The following is a 23,287-nucleotide window of genomic DNA, read 5'->3' on the forward strand; positions in this document are numbered from 1 at the left end:
TTTTAAAGCAAAATAAGGGTTACTTGAACACAAGCATTGTGATACCGAAACAGTTGATTTGGTAACCAAGATGGCAGCTACTAAGTGACTAATGGGAGGGAGTGTATACAGTGTGGATATGCTGGAGAAAAGTATGACTCTCCTCCCGAGGGGATGGAGCAGGACATCGTGAGATTTCATCCCGTTACTCAGAATGGCAAATAATTTAAAAATTATGAATTGTTTATTTCTGGAATATTTCATTTAATATTTTTGGACTGCAGTTGACCATGGTAACTGAAACCCTGAAAGAGAAATTGCAAATAAGGGGGGACTACTGTATCTTTATTCTAGTGTCTATAGGCATCTTCTCATGAGCTCATATTTTTAACATTTATTTATATCAAAACAGCTATAATTTGTCATTCTTTTTATTGTGTTGTTTTTTGTTCCTTTTCCTGTCATTTTCCCTTTAAGATAAATCTTTAAAATAAAGCATTTATTATATGGAATGTTCCAGAATGTGATTATTCCATTCTCACAGGTAAATCACAGCAACTTGTTTTTAATAGTTGAACTTTATGGTAAAGATTCATGACACCCCCAATAAATTTAAAAAAAAAATAAAATGAAAAAAAATGATTCATGACACTATCATGAGTTTCTATTTCATATTTCATTTGAAACAAAAATCCAAATTATTTAGGAAAAAACAAATTTCTGTTATGCTTTAAAGCTTCCTTAAGTTTTGAATTCTAATAAAAAAGAGCATGTGAAGGATTAGATATTAAAATACTATACTATTTAGTAATTCTGATTTATTTACTAAAGCTAACAAACAAAATTAAATCAGAAAAATGCAGTTTTAAGGAAGTATGTAATAAGTAACATTATTTGAAGAAATACCACCAATAGTCTAAACGTGACCCATGAACACTGAAGTCTAACATCTTACTCTATTGAATTTTAAAGTGAATAATGCTTTAAGAGGAGTTAAATAGAATATGTAAAATTTAAATTTCTTTGAACTTAAAGAGCTACATAAAGGTTTATTGACTTCATGGACTTTTAGTTGCATCTAAATTTTGAAAATAATCTATCTCATAAGTCAGTTTCTAAGTGGATACTAAACTTGATATATATGGGTGTGTGGGGTTTTTTAAACTATTAAAACTACATTTACTATTCTTTATGTACTCGGCTTAAATCTTGAAACCTTCTGAATTTTAATTTATGAAGGCAATGAAATTAAGCAATAGTTAAGGACTGATTTGCATGTGCACACATTCATCCATGTATTCGTAACTATGTCTAAGTAGGTACACACACAGTTACCGATTAATTAGTTATGTCCTCTGTTAATATGTGTTCATTGTGTTATATCCTCAGTTAATATGCCTAAAGTTAGCAGAATTTAAAGTAATATCATAGTGTGTATGATATCATCATACCTATAACCAGCAGCACCACAGAGAAGGGATGTAGCCAAGGTCTAGGAAGCTTTCTCTGGAAATACTCCAGGGGCTAAGAAATAGGCTAACACTTGCATCCAATTCAAATGATGAACAACAACAAAGATAAACTTTTGCTCTTACAATTTCCTAATTATTCTTGCCAGGAAAAGCAAAAACTAAACCTCTTATAGAATTCCAGAGCTCGAAGAAATTTGATGGGATATTTATACCAGGCTCCTCATTTATTGATGGTGGAAGACGAGTAGCATCTTTGCAACTTGCCCATGTATACACAGCAAGTTGGTAGCTGAACTAGGTTAGTATTCTTTCCACTAAAACTAGCAGTCTCCAACTTTTGTGAATGAGTATTCTTGATCCAAAAATATTGGGAGGATACCACCTATACATGTTTGTTTATAAGTTCTATGCATATACTACTGTATAAATATTCTCGCTTTATGAAACACTCAGTCAATAGAAAAATTTTAAAGACCAAATTTGATTTTTTTTAAACAATAAAAGTGCTCATATTTCTTCCTATCCCTCTATGGTATGTCTTTGTGGACTCTCCATTCTGGAAATCATAACACTGTGTCACACTGTCCATAATGACTCTGAGATTGATTTGCTTTTCCTGAATTTATTTGCATAAATTAAGGTTATTAAATCATCATTGTCCAGTTGAAAATAAAGGCGTAAAAATGTATTAAACTTTATACTAATTAATATATTCATTTCTTAAAGTTATGTTTGTAACCACCATATAATTTTGAGAAATTGACCTAGGCTCCCCAGATGAATAATTTATTCATATTACGTAAAGTATGGATCTGCTTAGTGGCTATATTACTTTCTGAAAATATTCTGACAACTGATCAGCTTATTTCAGAAAAATGGGTTGTAAGCATTCTGCTTTGCAGACATTGCTCCCAAACCCAGCATCACCCATCCCTATGTGCTCATGGTTATATTGCATTATTGGTTTCTCCCCTGTTTTTCCCACTGCCTATTACTGAAGAGGTCTCAGTCATCTTTGTATACTCACACTGTCTCTAGTGCCTGGTACTGTTCAATAAATGTTTACTGAATAAAGTGAAATAAAAATTCATTCTCCTGTAATCATATCCTAACTCAGTGATTGTCAACTCTGGCGTCACATCAGAATCAGCTGAGAAACTATTAAAAGTGACCAGTGCAGGGGCAGGACTTCCAGTATGGTGAAGTGAGTAGTTCAATAGTTCCTCTCCCCAAAAAGCAATGATAAAACTGGATACTATTGTCAAAAACAACGCATTCAGGACTCTGAAAACCAACCAGAGGTATACATTATAATGAGAAGTGGTAATTCATAAAAAGCTACTGAACTTCGGGCATAAACAGTGGGAATCTGGGACATTCTTGTCTACCTTCCCATCGTCCTCCTCTGGCTCAGGCCATAAAGTAGTTCCACCTAGGAGGGGAAAGACATGAAAATCAGAATGCTCACTGCCAGAAGGGGCTGATTTGATGTGGAGTACAGCATGGTAAAACTCCACATGCAGCAGCATTGTGAGTAACAGTGGCAATCTAAGTGGCAAACAAACCAGGGAAGACTAGCAGCTCAGTTAGCCTGAAGTTGCAGTCATGGCTGGGGCTAGCCGCAGACTGGCAGATAAGCCAGAAATTTAACAGGAATATCTGAGAAATAAGACCAGCCCTGGCATTAGACATAGTTGTTGCAACATTATTGACTATATTCTCTATGCTGTACTTTATATCCCCATGACTATTTTGTAACTACCAATTTGTATTTCTTAATCCCTTCACCTTTTTCACCCAGTTCCCCAACCCCTTTCTCCTCTGACAACCATCAGTTTGTTCTCTGTATCTATGAGTCTGTTTCTATTTTCTTTGTTCGTTTATTTTTATCTTTAGATTCCACATATAAGTGAGATCATATAGTATTTGTAAAATAAATAAATAAATAAATAGATAAATAAATAAATAAATAAATAACCATCACAGGGGGCTTTCATGAGCTCACCACACACCAATTTGGGAAAACTGGAGAGGGCCCAAAGTAAGCACTTATCACTGACTGACTGTAACCCTGTTTATATGTGCAAAGAAGAGGCACGGGAGTCTGGAGGTAAGTAAAGCCAGAACATACTTAAAAATTACCTGAATTTTAAATGTGCTCCTCAACACACACACACAGACCTATTGCCAGAGGGTGAAAACTTTACTGGCTTGAGATGTTTGACCACAACATCTTACCATTCATTAACCATTAATCTGTGCAAATACAGTGTGATCCCTGTGAATTCAGGCTTAAAAAGAAGAATGACAATTTAAAAAAAACTGAGCAGAGACATCAGCAGTCACACAGTGGTTGGTAAACAGATTCTACAAATGTGTTCAGGCAAGTTAGTAAACGAAAACAAAACACAGCAACAACACACTTGGGGGAAATTCAGAATCCATAATATCTACAATATATTATCTAACATGTCCCATTTTCAGCAACAACAAAAATTATGAGACATGCCAAGAAATAGGAAATGTAACCCACACCAACAGAAAAGAGCAGTAAATAAAAATTGTCTCTAGGTAGGCGTTGATGTTGGAGTTATTAGACAAAGACTTCAAAGCAGCAATTATAAATCTATTCAAAGACTAATTTTAAAAACCATGTTTAAAGAATTGAATGAGGGGGTGAGCGAGTAGCTCAGTTGGTTAGAGTGCAAGCTCTGGGCAACGGGGCTGCCGGTTCGATTCCGACATGGGCCAGAGAGCTGTGCCTTCTACCACTAGAATGAAGTCAATGAGATGCAGCTGAGCTCCCGGGTGACCAGATGGCTGGGTTGGAGCGTGGGCTCTCAACTACAAGGTTGTTGGTTCGATTCCCGCAAGGGATGGTGGGTTGCGACCCCTGCAACTAACAACGTTGATTGGACCTAGAGCTGAGCTGCGCCCTCCACAACTAAGATTGAAAGGACAACAACTTCACTTGGATGGAGCTGATGAGTCCTGAGAAAAACACACTACTGTTTCTCAATAAAAAAGTCCTAGAAATACACACTGTTTCCCAATAAAGTTCTGTTCCCCTTCCCCAATAAAATCTTTAAAAAAAAAGAAAAAGAAAAAGAATTGAATGAAAGTATTTCAACAATGATTCAAAAAATGTCAACAAAGAGAAATTATAAAATAGGATCAAATAGACATTTCTGCAGTTTAAAAGTATAATACTTAAATGAAAAATTTATTAAAGGAACTCAACACCAGATTTTAGACAGAAAAATAATCAGTAAATTTGAAGATAGAAATAATGCAACCTAAAAATCAGAGAGATAAAAGAATGAAGAAAAATTAAAAGATCCTCAGAGCTCTGTGGGACAAAATTAAACATACCAATATATGAATAAGAGCAGTACCAGAAAAGAGAGGAGAGAAAAGGTAGGGAAATATATTTTGAAGAAATAATGTCCTAAAACTCCCCAAATTTGATGACAAATATTAATTTGTGGATCCAAGATTCTCAAGAAACCCAAGTAGGACACACACAAAGAGACAGACACCTAGATATATCATAGTAAAACGGTTGGAAGCCAAAGACAGAGAGAAACTTTGAAAGCAGCAAAAGTAAAATTATTCATCACACACAGGGAAACAATGTATTAATGCATGCCTTCACATCAGAAACAACGCATCCCAGAAGGCACTGATATAACACAAAACAGGGCAGTAAAAGAAGAAAAAAATGAACAAATAAGAACCCATGAGAAATACAGAAAAAAAATAACAAAAATTACATGTAAATGGAGAAAAACCTTCAAGGAACAGGCAGTGATTGTCAAACTAGATTTCTAAAAATTCTATTATATGCGGCCATGAGAGGCATACTCTAAATCCCTCCTTATCCTTATCCATGAATATCTCCATATCCATGGGAGATATGTTCCAAAAACCGCAGTGGATGCCCAAAACCACAAATAGTGTTGAACTTTAAATACACTATGTTTTTTGCTATGCATACACATACTTTACAGTTTCTGTTTGGCATATTCAAATTGCCAGCATCACTACTTTTGTGCTTCGGGGCTATTATTAAGTAAAAGAAGGATTACTTGAATGCAAGCACTGCAAAGCTGCAACAGTTGATCCAATAACTGAGGTGGCTACTAAGTGACTAACAGGTAGGTAGTGTTTACAGCATGGATATACTGGAAAAAAGATTGATTCACATCTTAGGTGGGATTTAGCAGGACAGAGCAAGATTTCCTCTCACTACTCAGAATGTTGTGTACTTTAAAAGTTATAAATTTATTTCTGGAATTTTCCATTTAATATTTTGAACTGCAATTGACTGTGGATAACTGAAACTGTGGAAAGTAAAACTGTGGATAAGGGCAGACAACTGTATGTGTCCAGCAACCAATTTAAAAAGATTTAAGCCATACAAAATACATACCCTGATGACAGAAAAATTAAATAAATAAGAATGTACAACAGAAAGAAATTCAGAGAATCTCAAATACCAGGAAATTAACAACATACTTCTAAATAACCCATTGGTTAAAAAAATTTTTAAAAAAGACTCACAAGGGAAATTAGGAAATATTTTTAACTACATGAAAAGAAAATCACAACATATCAAAATTCATCAGATACAGCTAAAGCAGTGGTTAAAGGAAAGTTTATTCTTTATATGTCTATATTGAAAAAGAAGAAAGATCTCAAATTAACAACTTAAGCTTCCACCTTAAGAAGTTAGAAAACAGATTAAACATGAGACAAGCAGAAGGGGGATATAATAAAGATGAGAGAGGAAATCAATGAAATAGAAACAGAACAACAATAGTTATAATCAGTGAAACAAAAGTTGGTTCATTTAAAAGATCAAGAAAATTGACAAACCTTTCAGTAGATGAATCACAATGAGAAAAGACATGAACTATCAAAATCAAGAATGAAAAAGGAGACATCATTACTAACCCTACAGAAATTATAGATGTCTTCATGTCAACATATTACACAGCTTAGATGACATGGAAAAATTCCTATAAAAACTCAAATTACCAAAATTAATTCAAGAAGAAATTTTTAAAAATCTCAACAGACCAATTACAAGAAATTGAGTTAATAATTTAAAATCTTCCCACTATGAGAAGCCCATTCACTGAGGAATTCCACCAAATATTAAAGAAGAAACAATACCAATCATTTCCATTGTTTTCAAAAAGAGAAGAGAAGGAAACACTTCCCAACTCATTTTATAAGGCTAGTATTACCTAATATCAAAACTAAACAAAGTCATTATAAGAAAAGAAAACTATAGACCAATATTACTCATAAACATAAAGACAAAAATCCTTCACAAAATATCCAGCAACAGATAAAACATATAAAACCAAGTGGAGTTTATCCCAGGAATGCAAAGTTCATTTAACATTTGAAAATCAATTGGTATAATATGACATATTAATAGAATAAAAAACAAAATCCACATTATCAACTAAGAGATGCAGAAAAAAATACTTGACAAAATTCAGGATTCGTTAGTGCTAAAAGCTGTCAACCAAATAGGAATAGAAAGGCGCTTCTTCAACCTATTGATACCATCTATGAAAAATCTACAGCTAATATCATATTTGATAGTAAAAAACTAAATGCTTTCCTCCTAAAATTGGAAACAATGCTATAATATTTGTTCTTGCCACTTCTATTCAACATTGTACTAGAGTTTCTAGCCAAGGCAATTAATGTAACAAAAAAAAAACCTTACATTGTGGTACTGGCGACACACATGTGGACCAATGGAACAGAATTGAGAGTCCAGAAATAATCTTTTATAATCATGGTCAATTGATTTTTGATAAAGGTGCTAAGGAATTTAATGGGAGGAAGGATAATCTTTTTAACAAATGGTGCTGAGACAATTGTATATCCATATGTGAAAGGATGAATTTATAATTTTGCTCAACACCACACACAAAAATTTTAGCTAAATATAAAAGCTAAAAAGTTATAAAACTCTTAGAAAATAAAAGAAACTCTTTATGGTGTTGAGTTAGTTAAAGTGTTCTTAGATATAACACCAGAAGCATGAGTCAAAAAAAAACAATTGATGAATTCAACTTCATTGTAATTAAAAATTCTGGTCTTTGAAAGACACTGTTAAGATAATGAAAAGCCAAGGCACAGAGTAAAAGAAAATATATGTAAACATATCTAATAAAGAACTAGTATATAAAGTATTTAAATAACTGACGGTAATAAGCAGAAAAACACAGTTAAAATGGACAAAAGATTTGAATAAGCATTTTACCAAAGATATATAAATGGCTAATAAGCACATTAAAAAACATCAACATCATTAGTTATTAAGTAAATGCAAACTGAAACCACAATGAGATACCATTACACACCTACTAGAGTGGCTACAGTAAATAAGACAGAAAATAACTAATGTTGGCAAGGATGTGGATATATTCATATATTGTGGATATTGATATATTGTGGACATATTCACGGGAATATTCATACATTGCTATGGGAATGTAAAATGGCAAAACGATTTTGGAAAACAGTTGAGTATTTTCTTACAAAGTTAAACATAAACTTAGCATGCAGTCTAGTTGATGCTTTGCTTTGGTAAGTGTAGGAGAAAGTTGACTTCAAGCATTATTGAACAACAGCCTTTCAGATTGTGCTATATGTTAGAGTGCCAGTGAAATTTTCAGGTTTTGTTTTTGAACTTTCTATAGTAATTTCAATTATCAATGGAAAATTTATTCAGCTTCCATTTTGTGCAAAATACTGTGTTGACACTGTGATAGGAGGGGGATATGAAGATAAAAACCTTTGTTTTCTGAGAGCTTTACGTATAGTAGGAGAGTAAATGCTGTCAGGCCTGACACACTGTATTATGTCAATCAAGAAAGAAAGGATAGAAGGACAGAAGACAGGCAGGCAGATGAGCGAAAAGACTAGTGCAAACAAAATTAGAATTCACAGGCTGGCTAGTGAATTTCTGTCTGGGGTTATTAGAGAATATTCTGTGAAAAGCTGGACATTGAAAGACATGTAGGACACCCTAGGATAAGCTGTATGTACAAAAGCTTAAAAATTAAAGCTCAGTTTTGATGGCTGAATTATCTATTTGTTGCCATTAGACGTTACTGAGTGAACACAAGAGTTGAACTCATTTTCATTATTATAAATATGTTCTTTTAAACTGAATTTTATGTATATTTACAACTTAGTACTGTTGCTTATAAACAAACTGCTCAGCTGTTTACCAGAAGGAGGAAGAGACAATGGTTTCAGCAAACTATAGGACAGCTTCTTGAGACCAGTCCTTCTTCACTGTCATTGCTCACTCAACCACTCCTCAGAGCTTCTGATATCTGAAGTTGTATTTCTTTCATCTTCAGAACCTCTGGGAGAGTCAGGAACAAGCACTTGAGGAGTTTGCATTCTCCATTTTCATATCAACTTTTCTACTGGCCACATTTTCCTCTCTTGCAAACTTGAAAGAAAATACTTCCTTTAGGTTTTTGTGAAAAGGTTGTTTTTGATCTACTGTTGATTTAGAGCAGTTTTGTTCCACTCTCTTCTTTTCATATGGACACCATGTCAGTCTTAACACTTTCTATTGACCTTTCAACTCTCTGGTTTCTCAATCTGGACACTTTTGTAGGTTTCAGAAAAACATCAAAGTAGTGGAGAAGTAAGAGGCTGAAAAGCGCCCATCTTTTGCTAATACGCTTTTCAGAAAAGGCTTCTTATACTCGTAAGATACAAGAGTTTAGTTTGACCAACATCACCCTTGAAATTTACTGACATTTAGTGTCATAATAAATAAGCATCCCTTGGCTTTTGAGTTTTGTTTTTGTTTTTGTTTTTTTGCATTATTTACCTTATACTTATCTTTTTTTCCCCTCTCTATTTCACTCTCTCAGCCATAGACATATCTCATTGTTAGTTCTTAAAAAATTTTTAGCTACTTAAATAGAAAGATAACTAGTTTTTTTTTCTTGTATTTATCACTTTACTTTTTCATTATTTAAATTGCAACTGACAAGTAACATTTTACTCTCCTTTTCAGTAACTCTCCCCAGCTAATGTATAGCCATGATCCAAAATCAAATACCATGGGGGTCTGAACCACTTCTCATCATGACTGTAGAACAGTCATGTGTTCTAGAAAGGGTGGATGGGTAAAACACTGAGAGATCTAAATTTTCTATCGTTCAAAAAAATTTTTCCCCCTGGTTTTTATCTACATACACCTTTCAGTTTTTATCCATTTCTGACTATTTCAGAAATTAATTTAACCAGACTAGATTATGACCTATTTCTAAGCAGAAGTAAAAGAGTTTACTCTGTATTTCCTAGAAATTATATTATGCAGGACACTTGACACAAGTATTGGTAGATGCCTTATAGAGTCTAAGTCTGTAGACTGAAAATTGTCCAGGGCTTATAATAGTTTGTCTTATCAACTTATTTACAAAGCAGCCCAGAAGCCTACATCCCACTCCACTTTGGGAATGGTACCTGTGGTTGACTAGACATTATGTACCTTCCATTTGAGGTGCTTCTGCTTTCTCTTGTTTCATCTAGAAAGGTAGCCGTGGAAACGTAAGTAGGAGAGTAAATGCTACCAGACCTGACACATTGTATTATGTCAATCAAGAAAGAAAGAATAGAAGGACAGAAGGAAGGCAGATCAAGCCTGTTTCAATGGGTCCTTTGGCCTTCCAGAATTCAGAGATCCCTATGGAAGCTCAGTTATACCCCACTGCCTGGGAGAGCTAACAGTGGATAGAGTTAACAGTTCACCTCCACACCCAGGGAGGTAACTGCTTTGCCCTGCCTCTACCTTTGGCTGACTCATTTTATTCCCACTCTATTAAAAGATGCTTTCCTTCTCACAGCATGATTCAACTGCCTATGGAAAATGAATGTCATTCTGGGGGCACGCTGTATTATCTAAACTTGAATTTAACATGCAAAATAGCCAAATAAATAATATTTTCAATGTAGAATAAAGCACAGGAAACAAAGACAGAATCACGTCTTTCTGGGCTGCAGTTCACATATCTGTGAAAGGAGGGGCTTAACTTAGATGAGCTTTTGGTCTCTTCCTGCTTTAACATTCCACAGTTATATTTATCTACAATTGATGATTACATGAAACTGGTATCACCAGGAATTGGACTCCTAGGTCTCTCTCTGCCAACAAGCTACACATTTACAGCAGTGAGAGTGGGGGCAGAAGATTGGTGCATGGTGAGCCTCTCCTAGGACTCGGTTCATCTTTGTGATTCAGAACATAACTGAACTGCCTTTTAAAGAAGTTACTGGCTTTTTGTTTTCATTAGATTTTCCTCTGACCTTCTCCTACCACATAGGAAGTAATACTTGTCATTTTCTTGGTACTTAAATTCTGGAAGACAAATCCCAGAATGTTGTACACTAAGTCCTCACTTAATGTCATCAATAGGTCCTTGGAAACTGCAACTTTAACCAAAATAGTGTGTAACAAAATCAATTTTACCATAGGTTAATTGATATAAATAAGAGTTAAGTTCTTATAGCATAGTTTAGGTCACAAAAACCTTACCAATGAAGACCCAAAACACTTCTGATATTAAACATTGAAACAAATGTGAGCTATACATACATTTAAGACAGGTTAATGAAAATAAGTAAGATGATGATTTTCCAACCTGCTTATTCCAGTACAGGGCCATGGTGGCTACAGTCTATCCTAGCAGCTCAGAGTATAAGATGGGAACCACACTGGATGGGACATGGTGAGACACACTAACACCCACACCCACACTCACTGAGACTGGGACAATGCCAGATACCCCATGTGCACATCTTTGGGATGTGGGAGGAAACGGGAGCACCTGGAGAAAACGCACACAGACATGGGGGAATGTGCAAACTCCACACAGTGGCCCCAGCTGGGAATTGATAGTGTTTTCCTCATCAATGTTATAAAGAAACAGCATTGAATAAAATGACATTATTTGAGGACCTGCTGTATCGATTTTTTTCATCTAGAAACTATGGTGTCTTTTCTTTACATATAATAATTAAACTTTTATTTAGAGAAGAGGTTATAAGAATGTTTGTAGAATACAAAACCTTGATATAACAACAGCTTTCCAAGCAAACTTCGTTTCCCATAACAGTCTGTTGGCTCAGCAATTTTATATAATTCAGATTCAGCCACTTGAATCTACAGAAGGGTTACAATCTCCATTCAACTGTGGTATTTCATGTGTTTTTCTTACTAAATGCCATAAAAGCAATAACAACAGAACAAGGTACTTCATTGGAATCTTTGGGAATGGAGAATAAGCAAATGGTTTTACCATCATCATGCTGTTAAATAGAGTCCAGAAGATCCACTATATACAGAACATCTACATGGATCTTTTTGCAACCTCTAAACCCCATAGCTGAGGAAGATGAAGAGCTGTGTGAAAAATCTGTTGGAATTTAGAATTTGGCAAAAACTAATAGATCCAAAAATATGACCACTGCTCACCACATCCTTTCTTACTGCACATCTGCTCCTGCCTAAACTATAGCATCAGCCTCCTAACTGGGTGGCCTGCCTCTGGGTGGCCTGCCTCTGTCCCCCATAGTCTGTTCTCCACTCAACAGCCACAGTGATCCCAATGCAACTCAAATCAGATCATGTCCCTGTCCTGATCAAAACTCTGCCACAGCTGCCCCTTTAAGTCATAATAAAAAGTCCTTACTAAGGCCCACAAAGACCTATATGATCAGCGCTGTTCCATCCATTACCTTTCTGACATCTTCTCCACCTACTCTTCCCCTCATTCCTCCATTCCCTCACTGGCCTCAATGCTGTTCCTTGCTATAAGGTCTTGCAGTGGCTGTTCCTAATGCCCGGTGTACCTTTCCTCCAGATAACCTCATGGCAAACTCCCTCAGGTACTTCATGTCTGCTCAGATATCACCTTCTCAATGAGGCCTGACTGCCCTAGTTAAAATTCCAGCCTGCACCCCGCCCCACATACCTGATCTCTCTTATTTTACTCTAGTTTTATTGCTTTCATAACATTTATTACCTTCTAGCATAATATAAAATTCAATGTCTTTTTTAAAATTACATTTATTGTTTATGGCCTGCCTCTCTGTGCTAGAATATATGCTTCATGAGGGCAGGAACCTTTGTGAATTTTTTTTCAGTAATTTATTCTGAGCACCTAGAGCAGTGCTTAGCACACAAGAAGCACTGGGTAAATATGCATTAAATGAATGAACAATATCTAAACCTCACCAAGTGTTCCCCATGTGACAGCCATTACACTAAGCACTTACATGATTGTCTCTTTAAGACTTCTCAACCTGAGGGACAATCATTTTCCTCATTTTACAGATGAAGAAACTGAGAGGTTAAATAGCTTATCCAAAGTCATAAGCCTAACTGTAGTACAATAGTCCCCCCCTTATCCGATAGGATATATTCCAAGACTCCCCAGTGGATGCCCGAAGCCGTGGATAGTACCAAATCCTAGAAATACCATGTTTTTTCAATACATACATACCTTTCCACTTAAAGGAAGCACTTTACAGCTTCTCCTTGGTATATCCGAATTGCCAGCATCACTACACTTGCACTTTGGGCCATTGTTAAGTAAAATAAGGGTTACCTGAACACAAGCACTGCAATACCACAACAGTTGAGCTGTTAACTAAGATGGCTACTAAGTGACTAACAGGCATGAGTATTATATACGGTGTGGGCCTGCTGGACAAAGGGATGATCACATCCCAGTGGGACAGTGCAGAATGGTGCGAAATTTCATCATGTTACTCAGAATGGCACACAATTTAAAACTTAAGAATTGTTTATTTCTGGATGGAATTTTCCATTTAACATTTTTGGACCAAAGTTGACTGCGGGTAACCAAAACTGTTAAAAGTGAAACTGTGGATAAGTGGCAACTACAGTATGCATGGGTCTGTTTAACCTCAAAAACTGTCCACTTCCCATTATAACATCTGGAAATGGACACCTAGAAAATGGACACTAAACTGATGCCGATCGCTGAGATCAAGATGCAAGAATGTCCACAAGGAAATAGATTTCTTTGGTAACATCTTTTGAAACCAAAAAGATGGGAGATGGAGCAAGTTTTCAGGTTCTACTCAGACCTGGCAATAATCAGACTCACCAATAAAAGATAGGGATTTCTGTGTTTAGCAGCCTCTATTTTTAGCACTGGTATCTGGTGCCTGATTTAATATTGATTTGAATATTAACATGTTCTTTGCAAACTCTAGTAATTCCAAAAGAGGTTATTATCTGGGCAACAACCAAGGGGAGTTGATCAACATGACATGAGTATAGATAAGGGGCATAATTTAAAGGTAGGCAGAGTGCCTTAGGCAAGTCACTCATGCCTCAGTTTTCTCATCCCCAAACTGCTATCTTTCAGAGCCCCTTGTGAGTCTCTATGTCTGATTCTAAGCGATGAGTTCAAGAATCTGTAAGGTTTCAGGCTTGGCATTCTCATGCATGCCCTAAGACTTTTTGTCTTTGAATTTGTGCATTGCTCTAAATCTTGGTTATTTTGGTGCTCAATGGCTTCTCTGGGGCAAGGGTAAAAAAGGAAGCATAACACAAACCTATATAACGATGCTTCAAGAAAAATCTAGCGGAAGTGTGGTCAAGATGAGTTGCTGACTATAACGGGCATCAGGTACCCATGGAAAGGCGGGGGTAGCTTGCATAGGATGGTGGTTCAAATCTCTATTGCACCACTTCTTAGTGTAAGGAAGGTCATTTAATCTTTTTAGTCTCCGATTTTCTCTTGTAAAATGAGGATAATAATTTCTACTTCTCAGGGTTACTTTAAAGACACATGGTATAGAGGATGCTACGCTTCATTGAATCATATGGAGCGAATTTTAATTTGTTTAGAATCAGAAAATTAAATATCTACCATTACCACAGAGAGCTGAGAGACAACTCTAAATCCTTCTATCATCTAAGAACTGTGCTATGTTGTTTATTGGTTTTTGAAAATTATTCCTACTTATCAAATATAACAAAATATTTCTTTTATTTCCATCTGCATGTGTGATTAAGTTTACTCAAAAGAAGGTAACTTTCTTTCCATAATAACATCACATTCTCTGCAAACATCTGTCTTATTTCATCCTAAATCCTTATAATATTGACATTAGGTAAACGGATCCTCAGATTACGTACCTGGCTTATAAGTATACTTTCTAGTGCATTGGTTCTGACCTTTGTTTAGTCACAAAGTTCTCTGAGATTCAGATGAAAGCTACAGCCCTTCTCAACAACAACTAAAATTCTCATCTGTGCACAATTCTGCACATAATTTCAGATCATCCAAGACTCTGTTGAAATCTATTTATGGACAGAGGTTAAGAAGCCTCGCCTAATGGTTGCAAAGTGATCATGAGTACCATTTTTCTTTTAATCCCTAATAGTATTTGTGGATTGCTAGCATAAAACAATAATCTTGTGTCATTTTGTTTTCCTGAATTATTTTCTTTACTTGAGGAGTTTTTTCTCACTGTGACTAAGAATAAAGGCATTTAGAATAAGCCTTCCAGAATTTATTTTATAACCCTTGGCTCAGAATAAAGTTGGTAACTGATCTGTGCTATAACTACAGGGACACTGAACAAGCCATTGTTTTAAGACTTACTGAGGTCAGCCAACCCCTGAGCACATATAAATCTCCATAGTTTCCACTTTAACATTGGGCATCTAACTACAAAGCAGAGGCTAAAAATAGACCAAGCCTAGTGCTTACCTACACTCTACAGAATTGCAGGTCCAACGCTAGGGATTTTAATCAAGAACACTGTTCATAATCCAAAGAGAGATATTTCATTTAGCAGGAAAAAGTTGCTCCACTTTGTAAAACCTAAAAGAGAACTTATAGGTTTTATGAAGATTTTGAAATGTTCAAAGAATATTATGTCTAAAAAAAAAAAAAAAAGATTAAAATACTCCCAGAATTAGGTTGTCTTTCTTTTTGTTTACATTGCATTATACATAGGATAAATATTGGCATTTTTTTCCCCTCTCTTGTTTCTAGGTCACCATTTCTAGGTCAACATATTTCTACCAAGAAGTTCAAGTTGTTCAAACATATCAAGTCATTAATAAATTCCTAATTACATAAATATATACGTGGGAGGAAAAAGATGTGAGGTTAAGTGTAGAAAAAAAAGCTCCATTTCCTACAGAAAGTTCATTATCTAAGGCACTTTATGGCTAAAATGACTAAGTCTTCCAAAGATTATAGAGAGCAAATGCTTTCCAAATAAAATATAAAAATTCTCAAAAGTTCGATTACTAATGTTTGGTTGATATATCAAATTATGAATAAATATAAATATTGCACAAGTGTAAAATTAAAATAATTTTAACATAAAATTTAGCAATAGAGTTGAAGAAGTACTCAAAAATACAAATTCATAAATTACAGATTCTACAGCATTGGGAAAATGAAATAAGTACACAAGGAGTTACATTAACACCTGTATGATAATGAAAAATACCCATCCTCTATAGACTCAGCACAAATAGTCCAGGAAAATGGATATTTAAATGTAATCCTCCTCTATTACAAGACAGTTGCTTTACTAAATGAGGTTATTGAACTCATCTACGGAACATTGTTCAGGAGAACAAAATGCTATCACATACACATAGTGTTAATTCATCCCAACTTTCCTCTTTGAAGCAGTTACTTGAAGCAAGTGTTAAAAGAAATGAATTCCTCTTGATGACAGTATTTCCATATTTGCAGCCAATTCGAGATCTGATGAATACCCATGGCAGAATATGACTCATGAAAGTGCAATTGCAAAATGATCCTGTTCCATTTTAAATGGCATTTCAGAATGTGGCCATCATACATTCCAGGTAAACCCCACTGGACTCTGGCTGTCACTGAACACAGTAGAAGCTCCCAGGAGGTCACTGTCAGTGCCCATGAAACCACAGCTGTAGATCACATGCTGCTTAAACCCAACAGGAATTCAGGAATTTCCGCCTTTAGAAATCTTCCTCCCTTCTATGCATACAAACCACTGTGTTATTTCCTCAATAACTTTTTTTAATTCCCAGAAATAAATGCTTTTTCCAGATGCCCTAATAGATATTTTGTGGACTCATATGTTATAAGACTTAAAATGTTATTATGCTTATAAAAAAATGCAACCTATTTCAGATGCTTTGGAGAGAATTCAAGGCAGCAAGTGGTTATTTACCACATGGCCCAGAAGTTTTTATGAGTTCAAGTTCAGCAATTCTTCTGGAGGACGACAGATTTTTTAAAAATAAAATCACATGTATCTTGTGAGTGTGTTTTAATCCCCATGAAACATTTCATTCTGGATATTGAAAAAATTAAAATTGGCTTAGACTGAGAAAGTAAATACCTGCCCAGCCATCGTTAGGCTGGAACAGCAGATACAGAGAAGCCAATTGCAAAGTTCACGTTTCTCCTGGGGACACTGCTGCTGTAAAGTGTCATGGTAATCTCTTTCTTTGAGTGACTACAGACTCACTAAGAATCTTCTCTAAGATCAAAGATTATCAGTAAGTTTGCTGTTTGAAATTTTATCAGTAAGAATGGGACATTACACTCTTGCCTGGAGAACCTCAGGAGTTGTTGACAGAGAGAAGCAGCTTGGATTCCCAGCCCAGGGACTAAGCTCCACGTGAGGGGTTTCTGGATACAATGGTCCACACTTACCTCAACTTGACTGTTTCCAAAGAAACAGCACTCTGGGTTAGCTGGGCAGACCAGACTTGCATGTAAACTCCATTCTTTCTAGAATCCTATAGTAACTCTCTCTTTCAATGGGTCGATAAATCTAATTTTGTGGGAATACAGGTTTGTTCTTGGTATTCTTAGGCTGACTGAGACAGGGCATGTTTTTATAAAATGTTCCAGCTAAAGAAAATGTCTGCTGCCGGAATAGTAGCTCTGAATTTTAATACTGGCTTTCAGCTACGGAAAAAAATAGAACACATGTCTGCTGTAATTTGGCCTTCTGTGACCTGTGAATTTTAAATTCTCTACTGCCTTCTCACCTAAGTAGAAACATTCTGAGAGCCAGGAAACCTGCTGGGAGTGTTGAAATGATATTTTCTGGCTCTGCCCCTACGAATGCAACCTGTGGCAAAATGTCTCTTCTTCCAGAAATCAAGCGAGACTCTACAGTGTGACTGTGAAGCACTTTGCGAAACTCAAAGAGACAGGTGAAAAGAAATAAGTAGGCCTAAATCCCAGGTCTCCCAAATATAAAGCCTCGCTCAACACCTGGTTTAAATGCAGGGCTGCCAGATTCAAGAAGAAAGGAAAACGTGATGTGAGAGAGGTGTTCAGAGAATGTCCCTTTGTCCTAAGGTTGGAAGGCTGCTTTTGACATACCCGTGGGAGTAGCCATAATCGTAGGCTGAGGTGGCCTTCCTACTGACTGCAGACGCGAGGGTGGACTCGGTGGCCATGGACGCCTGCTGCTGGTAGGAGGCGGCCAACGCCTGGCTGAAGGCCTGGGATTCCTGGCGGTGCGCAGCCGATGAGCGGCTGCTGTAGGCTGTGGAGCCGTGGGTGTAGATAGCAGAACTTTTCTTCTCCTGCTCACGGTATTGGCTCGTAATGGTGCGAAGGTCCCTGTTGCGGTAGCTGCCATCATACTGCTCGTGGAATTTCTGATAAAATGGCAGAGACATCATGTGCCCCCGACGAAACTAGGCAGCCTATAAGAAAGCAACAATTTTTGAGTGAACTATGAATGAATCCCACAGAAAAAGTCATCTACACTAAGGTGTAAAAATTAATATTCTTACCTTTTGCAAAGAGTAAATGGAAAATGTGAAGTTTAGCTTTACTGGTTCCTCAATAAACTCTCTACACTGCATGCCCAGATATGCCCCCTCCTGTCCTTGTGCAGCTTTATTTTTCCTCCCTCCTTCCCTCCTTCCCTCCCCACCCTCTCAATACATCTAGGACATCTTTGCAAAGTTTCCCTACCTGGCTATTATGCTTTTCCTCAGTCCTCAGACCTTTAATAATTCATATTTCTAGTTTTCTGGCATTTCATTATGATGGGGGCTTCATCTGGGGACAGTCTGTGTACAGTCAATATGGTTTTCATTCAACAAATAATTACTGAGACATATTATGAGCCTGGTACTCTTCCAGCACAAGAAATACAGAGATGAACAAAACAAGCAAAATCTTTGCTCTGATAGCTTTATATAGAACCTTATATTCTCTTGCAGAAAATAGACAATAGAGAAAATCAGTAAAGTATAAGGTATATTCAAATGTGCTAAATGATATAGAGAAAAATAAAGCAGTAAAGGGGGATGGGATGCAATTTTATTTTTTTTTAATTATTTTAATTTATTAGTTTCATGTGTACAAGACAAGGTAATACTTAGACGTTCATCATTTATATCCCTCACACTATGAACCCCCCTCTCCCTATCCACTATCCCTCTGACCTCGCACCGAGCATGGGATGCAATTTTAAACAGCCACATAGGGATGCCTTCACTGGAAAGTGACATCTGAGCATGAGAATATCCAGGGGAAGAGTGTTCTAGAAGGAAGGCCACTGCAAAGGCACTGGGGTATGATCATGCCTGTTGTACTCCAGGAGTAAATAGGTTGGTGAGGCTGCATGGAAAGAGGGGTTGCAGGGAGAGGTATAGGAGACGATGTCGGAGAGGTGAAAGATTGGGGGGAAAGCAGGCAAAGGACAGATAATGTAGGGTCCTACAGGTGACTGTAAGGACTTTGTCTTTTATTCAGAAAAGGCTGAGAGGCTATCAGAAAGTTTTGAGCTCAGAATCACTCTTGCTGATTCTGAACAACAGACTGGTGAAGGACAAGAGTAAAAACCAGGAGACCAGTTAGAAGGCTGTTATGAGCTAAGTTGTAGGCCCCCAAATTCATAAGTTGAAGTCCTAATCACCAAAACTTCAGAATGTAACTGTGTTTGGATATAGAGTCTTACAGAAGAAATGAGCTTAAAATGAAGTCATTAGGGTGGGTTCTAATCCAATATGACTATTATCTCTGTAAGAAGAAGAAATTAGGACACAGATATGTACACCTGAAGAGGGAAGACCATATGAAGACACAAGAAGACAACCATCTCTAAGCCAAAGGGAGGCCTCAGGAGAAAAACCAACTCTGCCAACTCAGATTTCTAACCTCCAGAATTGTGAGAAGATAAATTTCTGTTGTTTAGGCCACACAGTCTATGATACTTTGTTATGGAAGCCCCAGCAAATTAATATAAAGGCCATTACAATAGTCCAGACTAGAGATGATTGCAAAAGCTGTGGAACTGTGAGAAGTGATCAGAATCTCCACATGTTTTGAAGGTAGGACCAATAGCATTTGTTGAAAGTTCTGGATTATTAGGGTGTGAAAAAAAGAGAGGAGTGAGAAATGACTCCAAGGTTTTTGCCTGAATAATTGCAAGATTGAATTTACTATTAACTGAGACAGGCAGGAGTATAAGAAAGCAGCACTTCTGGATGGAAGAACAGGAGATTGATTTAAGACATTCTACATTTGAGATACTTGCTAGGCCTCCAAGTGGAGATGTTAAGTGGGAAGTTGGATATGTGACTTTTCAGTACAACTTAAAGGCCCAGGATGGAGACCTATATTTGGTACTCACCAGCTTACAGATGGTATTTATAACAACAACAACAACAACAACAACAAAAAGATAAGAATGATAGTAAATGGAAAAGGAAGTCCTGGGACTGAACCCTAGAGTGTGCTTGTATTATCATATAACAAGCTATCTCAAATCTCACAAGCACTTCAGAAAGGCATAGTGTCAAATCAGAAAAGTTATTTGCTCCATTAAGAACATGAAGGCTTCTAATCCTCTAACATAAAGAAGTCAGTCATCAGGGTAGCAGTTTGCATTGTGAACTTAAGCTAACAGTTCTACTAAAAGTCAAAGACGTGTTCATTTAGCATAGGGAGGGGAGACTTCACATTGTATTAGGTTTCTTGAATAATCTGTCCACTGATAGAAGCCTATCAGCCCTATTAACAACTTTGGATGAAGTAATATTTTTATGGATGTTCTGAAATGTTGTTTTAAATTTTATGAGCACAGTTGTTGTGATCAGTCATTTCCAAATCTTTTTCTTTAAATTCTAGATAAGGAGTGAATCCTTCTAAACTTGTCATATGTTTTGTCAAGTTTAAATCTATGTCTTATTTATTTAAAAAGTCAGCATGCATTCCCTAGAGAAGAAAATCCAGCAAACGTCACTCCAGAAATATTTATCTTAGGGCTCATGGAAGATAGCAGTCTACATGGCATTTCCCAAGAAGAAGAAAAAATAGCTAAAATAGCTACTAGCAAGCAACTTCGCTTCAACCCTTAAATAGATTGCTATTTTCTGTTCTGTTTTAAAATATACAGAATAATTGTCATGTGTAATGAATAATTATTAGATAAATTTTGATAAAACAAAAAATATAGAAGTATATAGGGTTAGGCAGTTACAAAGATATTAGATATGCTTCTGTAATGATACATACTACATTGCAACATGGCAAATGCTATTTGAATGATATCCAAATAAAAATGAATGACTTTCTTATGTATCATGTTATAAGCTAAACTTACAACTCAGATGGCTTGAAATGCTGTTTTTTTCACAAAATAAAATCTTTAAATATCTTGCCTTAATTCTATTTTCCACTGTTTCTATTTTGCTTCAATACCTTTATTTTTAATAATACTTAATATTCCAAGCACATAGATAATGTATTACAAGTAAACAGGGCTTGGCTTTAAGTCAACAGAACTGGTTGTCTCAGCTCTGACCTCTGGAACGAAGGTACAACTACCTTCTCTTCATCAAGTACACAAGGACTATCCCCAACAGAGTATGTTGGGAGGAAAGATGGTTTGGTTGTCTTCTGTTCCTCTAAGACCTGCATTTTCTTCCAGGAAATAATTTGAGAATTTAGGAAGAAATGCTAACTCCATGGTTGTAATCCTGATATGATACTTTTGTATAAGCATTAGAGGCCAAAAGCTGATAAAAATTATGCACAGAAAATATTAACTTTAGGATCATTATGTGGGGATCTCTGTTGCCTCTGAAATATCCTCTAACCATGTTCAGGTTAGGAATATCATAATGCACTCTTACATTTATTTACATGGCATTTCAGAGCAAAAATCACTGAATTAGAAACTAGTGACTTCAGAGATAATTTACCTCCTTTTGATCTAATTTGTAATCAGGGAGTATTGTAGGCATATAGAAGATGGAGCACACATGATTTCCTGTCATCTCATCCATTCCAGATTTCAGCCAAACTATTGAACTGTAACTTGGAAAGAGTACCTAACTCACACTTACAGTTTCATATGAGACAGCTATTACCTCCTTATAGCTCCAGGAATGGTAGCTTAATTTGAAAAGAATACAATGAGCTAAGAGAATAGCTGTGCCAGCGAAAACTGGCTCTCTGTTGCTCTTGTCTTCCTTCTCAGGGGCTCCACTGTCCTATTTCTCTACTATTCTGACATATCTTTGAGAGAACTGCTGAGCTCAGAAGATAGAAAGAAATCAGACACACCATAGTGCTGCTAAGCCCATAAAATAGCAAGTGCATTTTTCTGCTTCAATATCACACTTACCAGTTTCCAAAAGAGTGATGGTGGTGGAAATGTCCCTATGTGGCCGTGGAGCTGGATGAGAGAATGAGAAACCCACGTAGGTTGAATCCAAGAAACAGTTTAGAGGCAGGGCTAAAGACAGGACCCTGGGGGCCAGTTCAAAAATAATGCATGTGGTCAGGCAGTAGAATGTCAGAGCCACACAGCCAGCCTTTTATGGCCAAGAAGGCAGATAAATATAGCAGCAAATGGGAAGGGTAGTACTATACTGAGGGGAAGAGAGGGACACTGGCAGGTAGCTGCCTCCTTAACTAATTACATTAATGCCAGTCAGTAGGTGTGGCCTGATTAAACTAAACATACGTAGTAGGATTTTTATTTGGCTAGCAGATCTATTTTCAATATCATTTTATCACTGGATATTTAAAAGTGCAATGGAAAGAGTGTCTTGTGTTGAGAGCTAAAAATAAGGGTAGTAATCTGATTCCGAAAATGGACTTCATGGAATTTTAATGCCAAGATATGGTTCTGGGTGTACTGTTCATAACACATGTATAGTATATTTAAAAGACACAAAATGAAAAAAGAACTCGAAGCTAACTAGAGGCAAAATAAGAAATGGGTTACACAGAGTGGCTGTTGTCTGATGATATACTATTATAGTTTCATGGTTTCTCTCATTTCAGGAAAATTTATAAAGTTACATCTTCAAGTTTGAATACTTGATTCCTTATTCATTAACTAAAGCGTTTGAGAAGCAACATGTTTTGTTTTTCCTAAAGGCAGATAGGCTCATTCTATCTATCAAGAGATTCTCTTTGTTTTTTAAACTGTATAACTAAGTAAGAGGTGGGAAAGAGCCTGCTCTTTGGACTCAGACCAGACCTGGATTCCAGGCCATCAATGGCACTTAATAGCCACATCACCTCAAGCATTTTGTTTCTCTTCCCTAAACTTCATTTTCCTAATCTATAAAATTGGGACAACGATATCCAAATTATTGGACATCTGTAGAGATTAAATGTGATAATGCAGAGAAAGCACTTAACCCAGTGATTTCCACATAATAAAGACTCAGTAAATGTCAACTATTATTACTGGTACGGTGTTTCCCCGAAAATAAGACCTAACTGGAAAAACATCCC

General features: G+C 36.4%; 1 protein-coding gene across 2 annotated transcripts in view; it reads right to left on the reverse strand.

Moving 5' to 3' along the window:
* MYOM1 (myomesin 1) overlaps positions 1-22,477 on the reverse strand; it is a 139,588-nt gene extending 117,111 nt beyond the window's left edge. Inside the window, exons 1-2 of one of the 2 annotated variants that reach the window (XM_081079059.1) lie at positions 22,164-22,477; positions 17,897-18,225 (exon numbers count right to left, since the gene is read on the reverse strand). In XM_081079059.1, coding sequence (XP_080935185.1) covers positions 17,897-18,201 — 305 coding nt within the window. In that variant the 5' untranslated portion in view covers positions 18,202-18,225; positions 22,164-22,477. The remainder of the gene's footprint in view (positions 1-17,896; positions 18,226-22,163) is intronic. The other variant, XM_081079060.1, reaches the window with a different exon arrangement.
* Positions 22,478-23,287: the final 810 nt, after the last annotated feature.

This window comes from Rhinolophus hipposideros (genome assembly GCF_964194185.1).
Source record: "Rhinolophus hipposideros genome assembly, chromosome: 17".
NCBI classification, from domain to species: Eukaryota; Metazoa; Chordata; class Mammalia; order Chiroptera; family Rhinolophidae; genus Rhinolophus; species Rhinolophus hipposideros.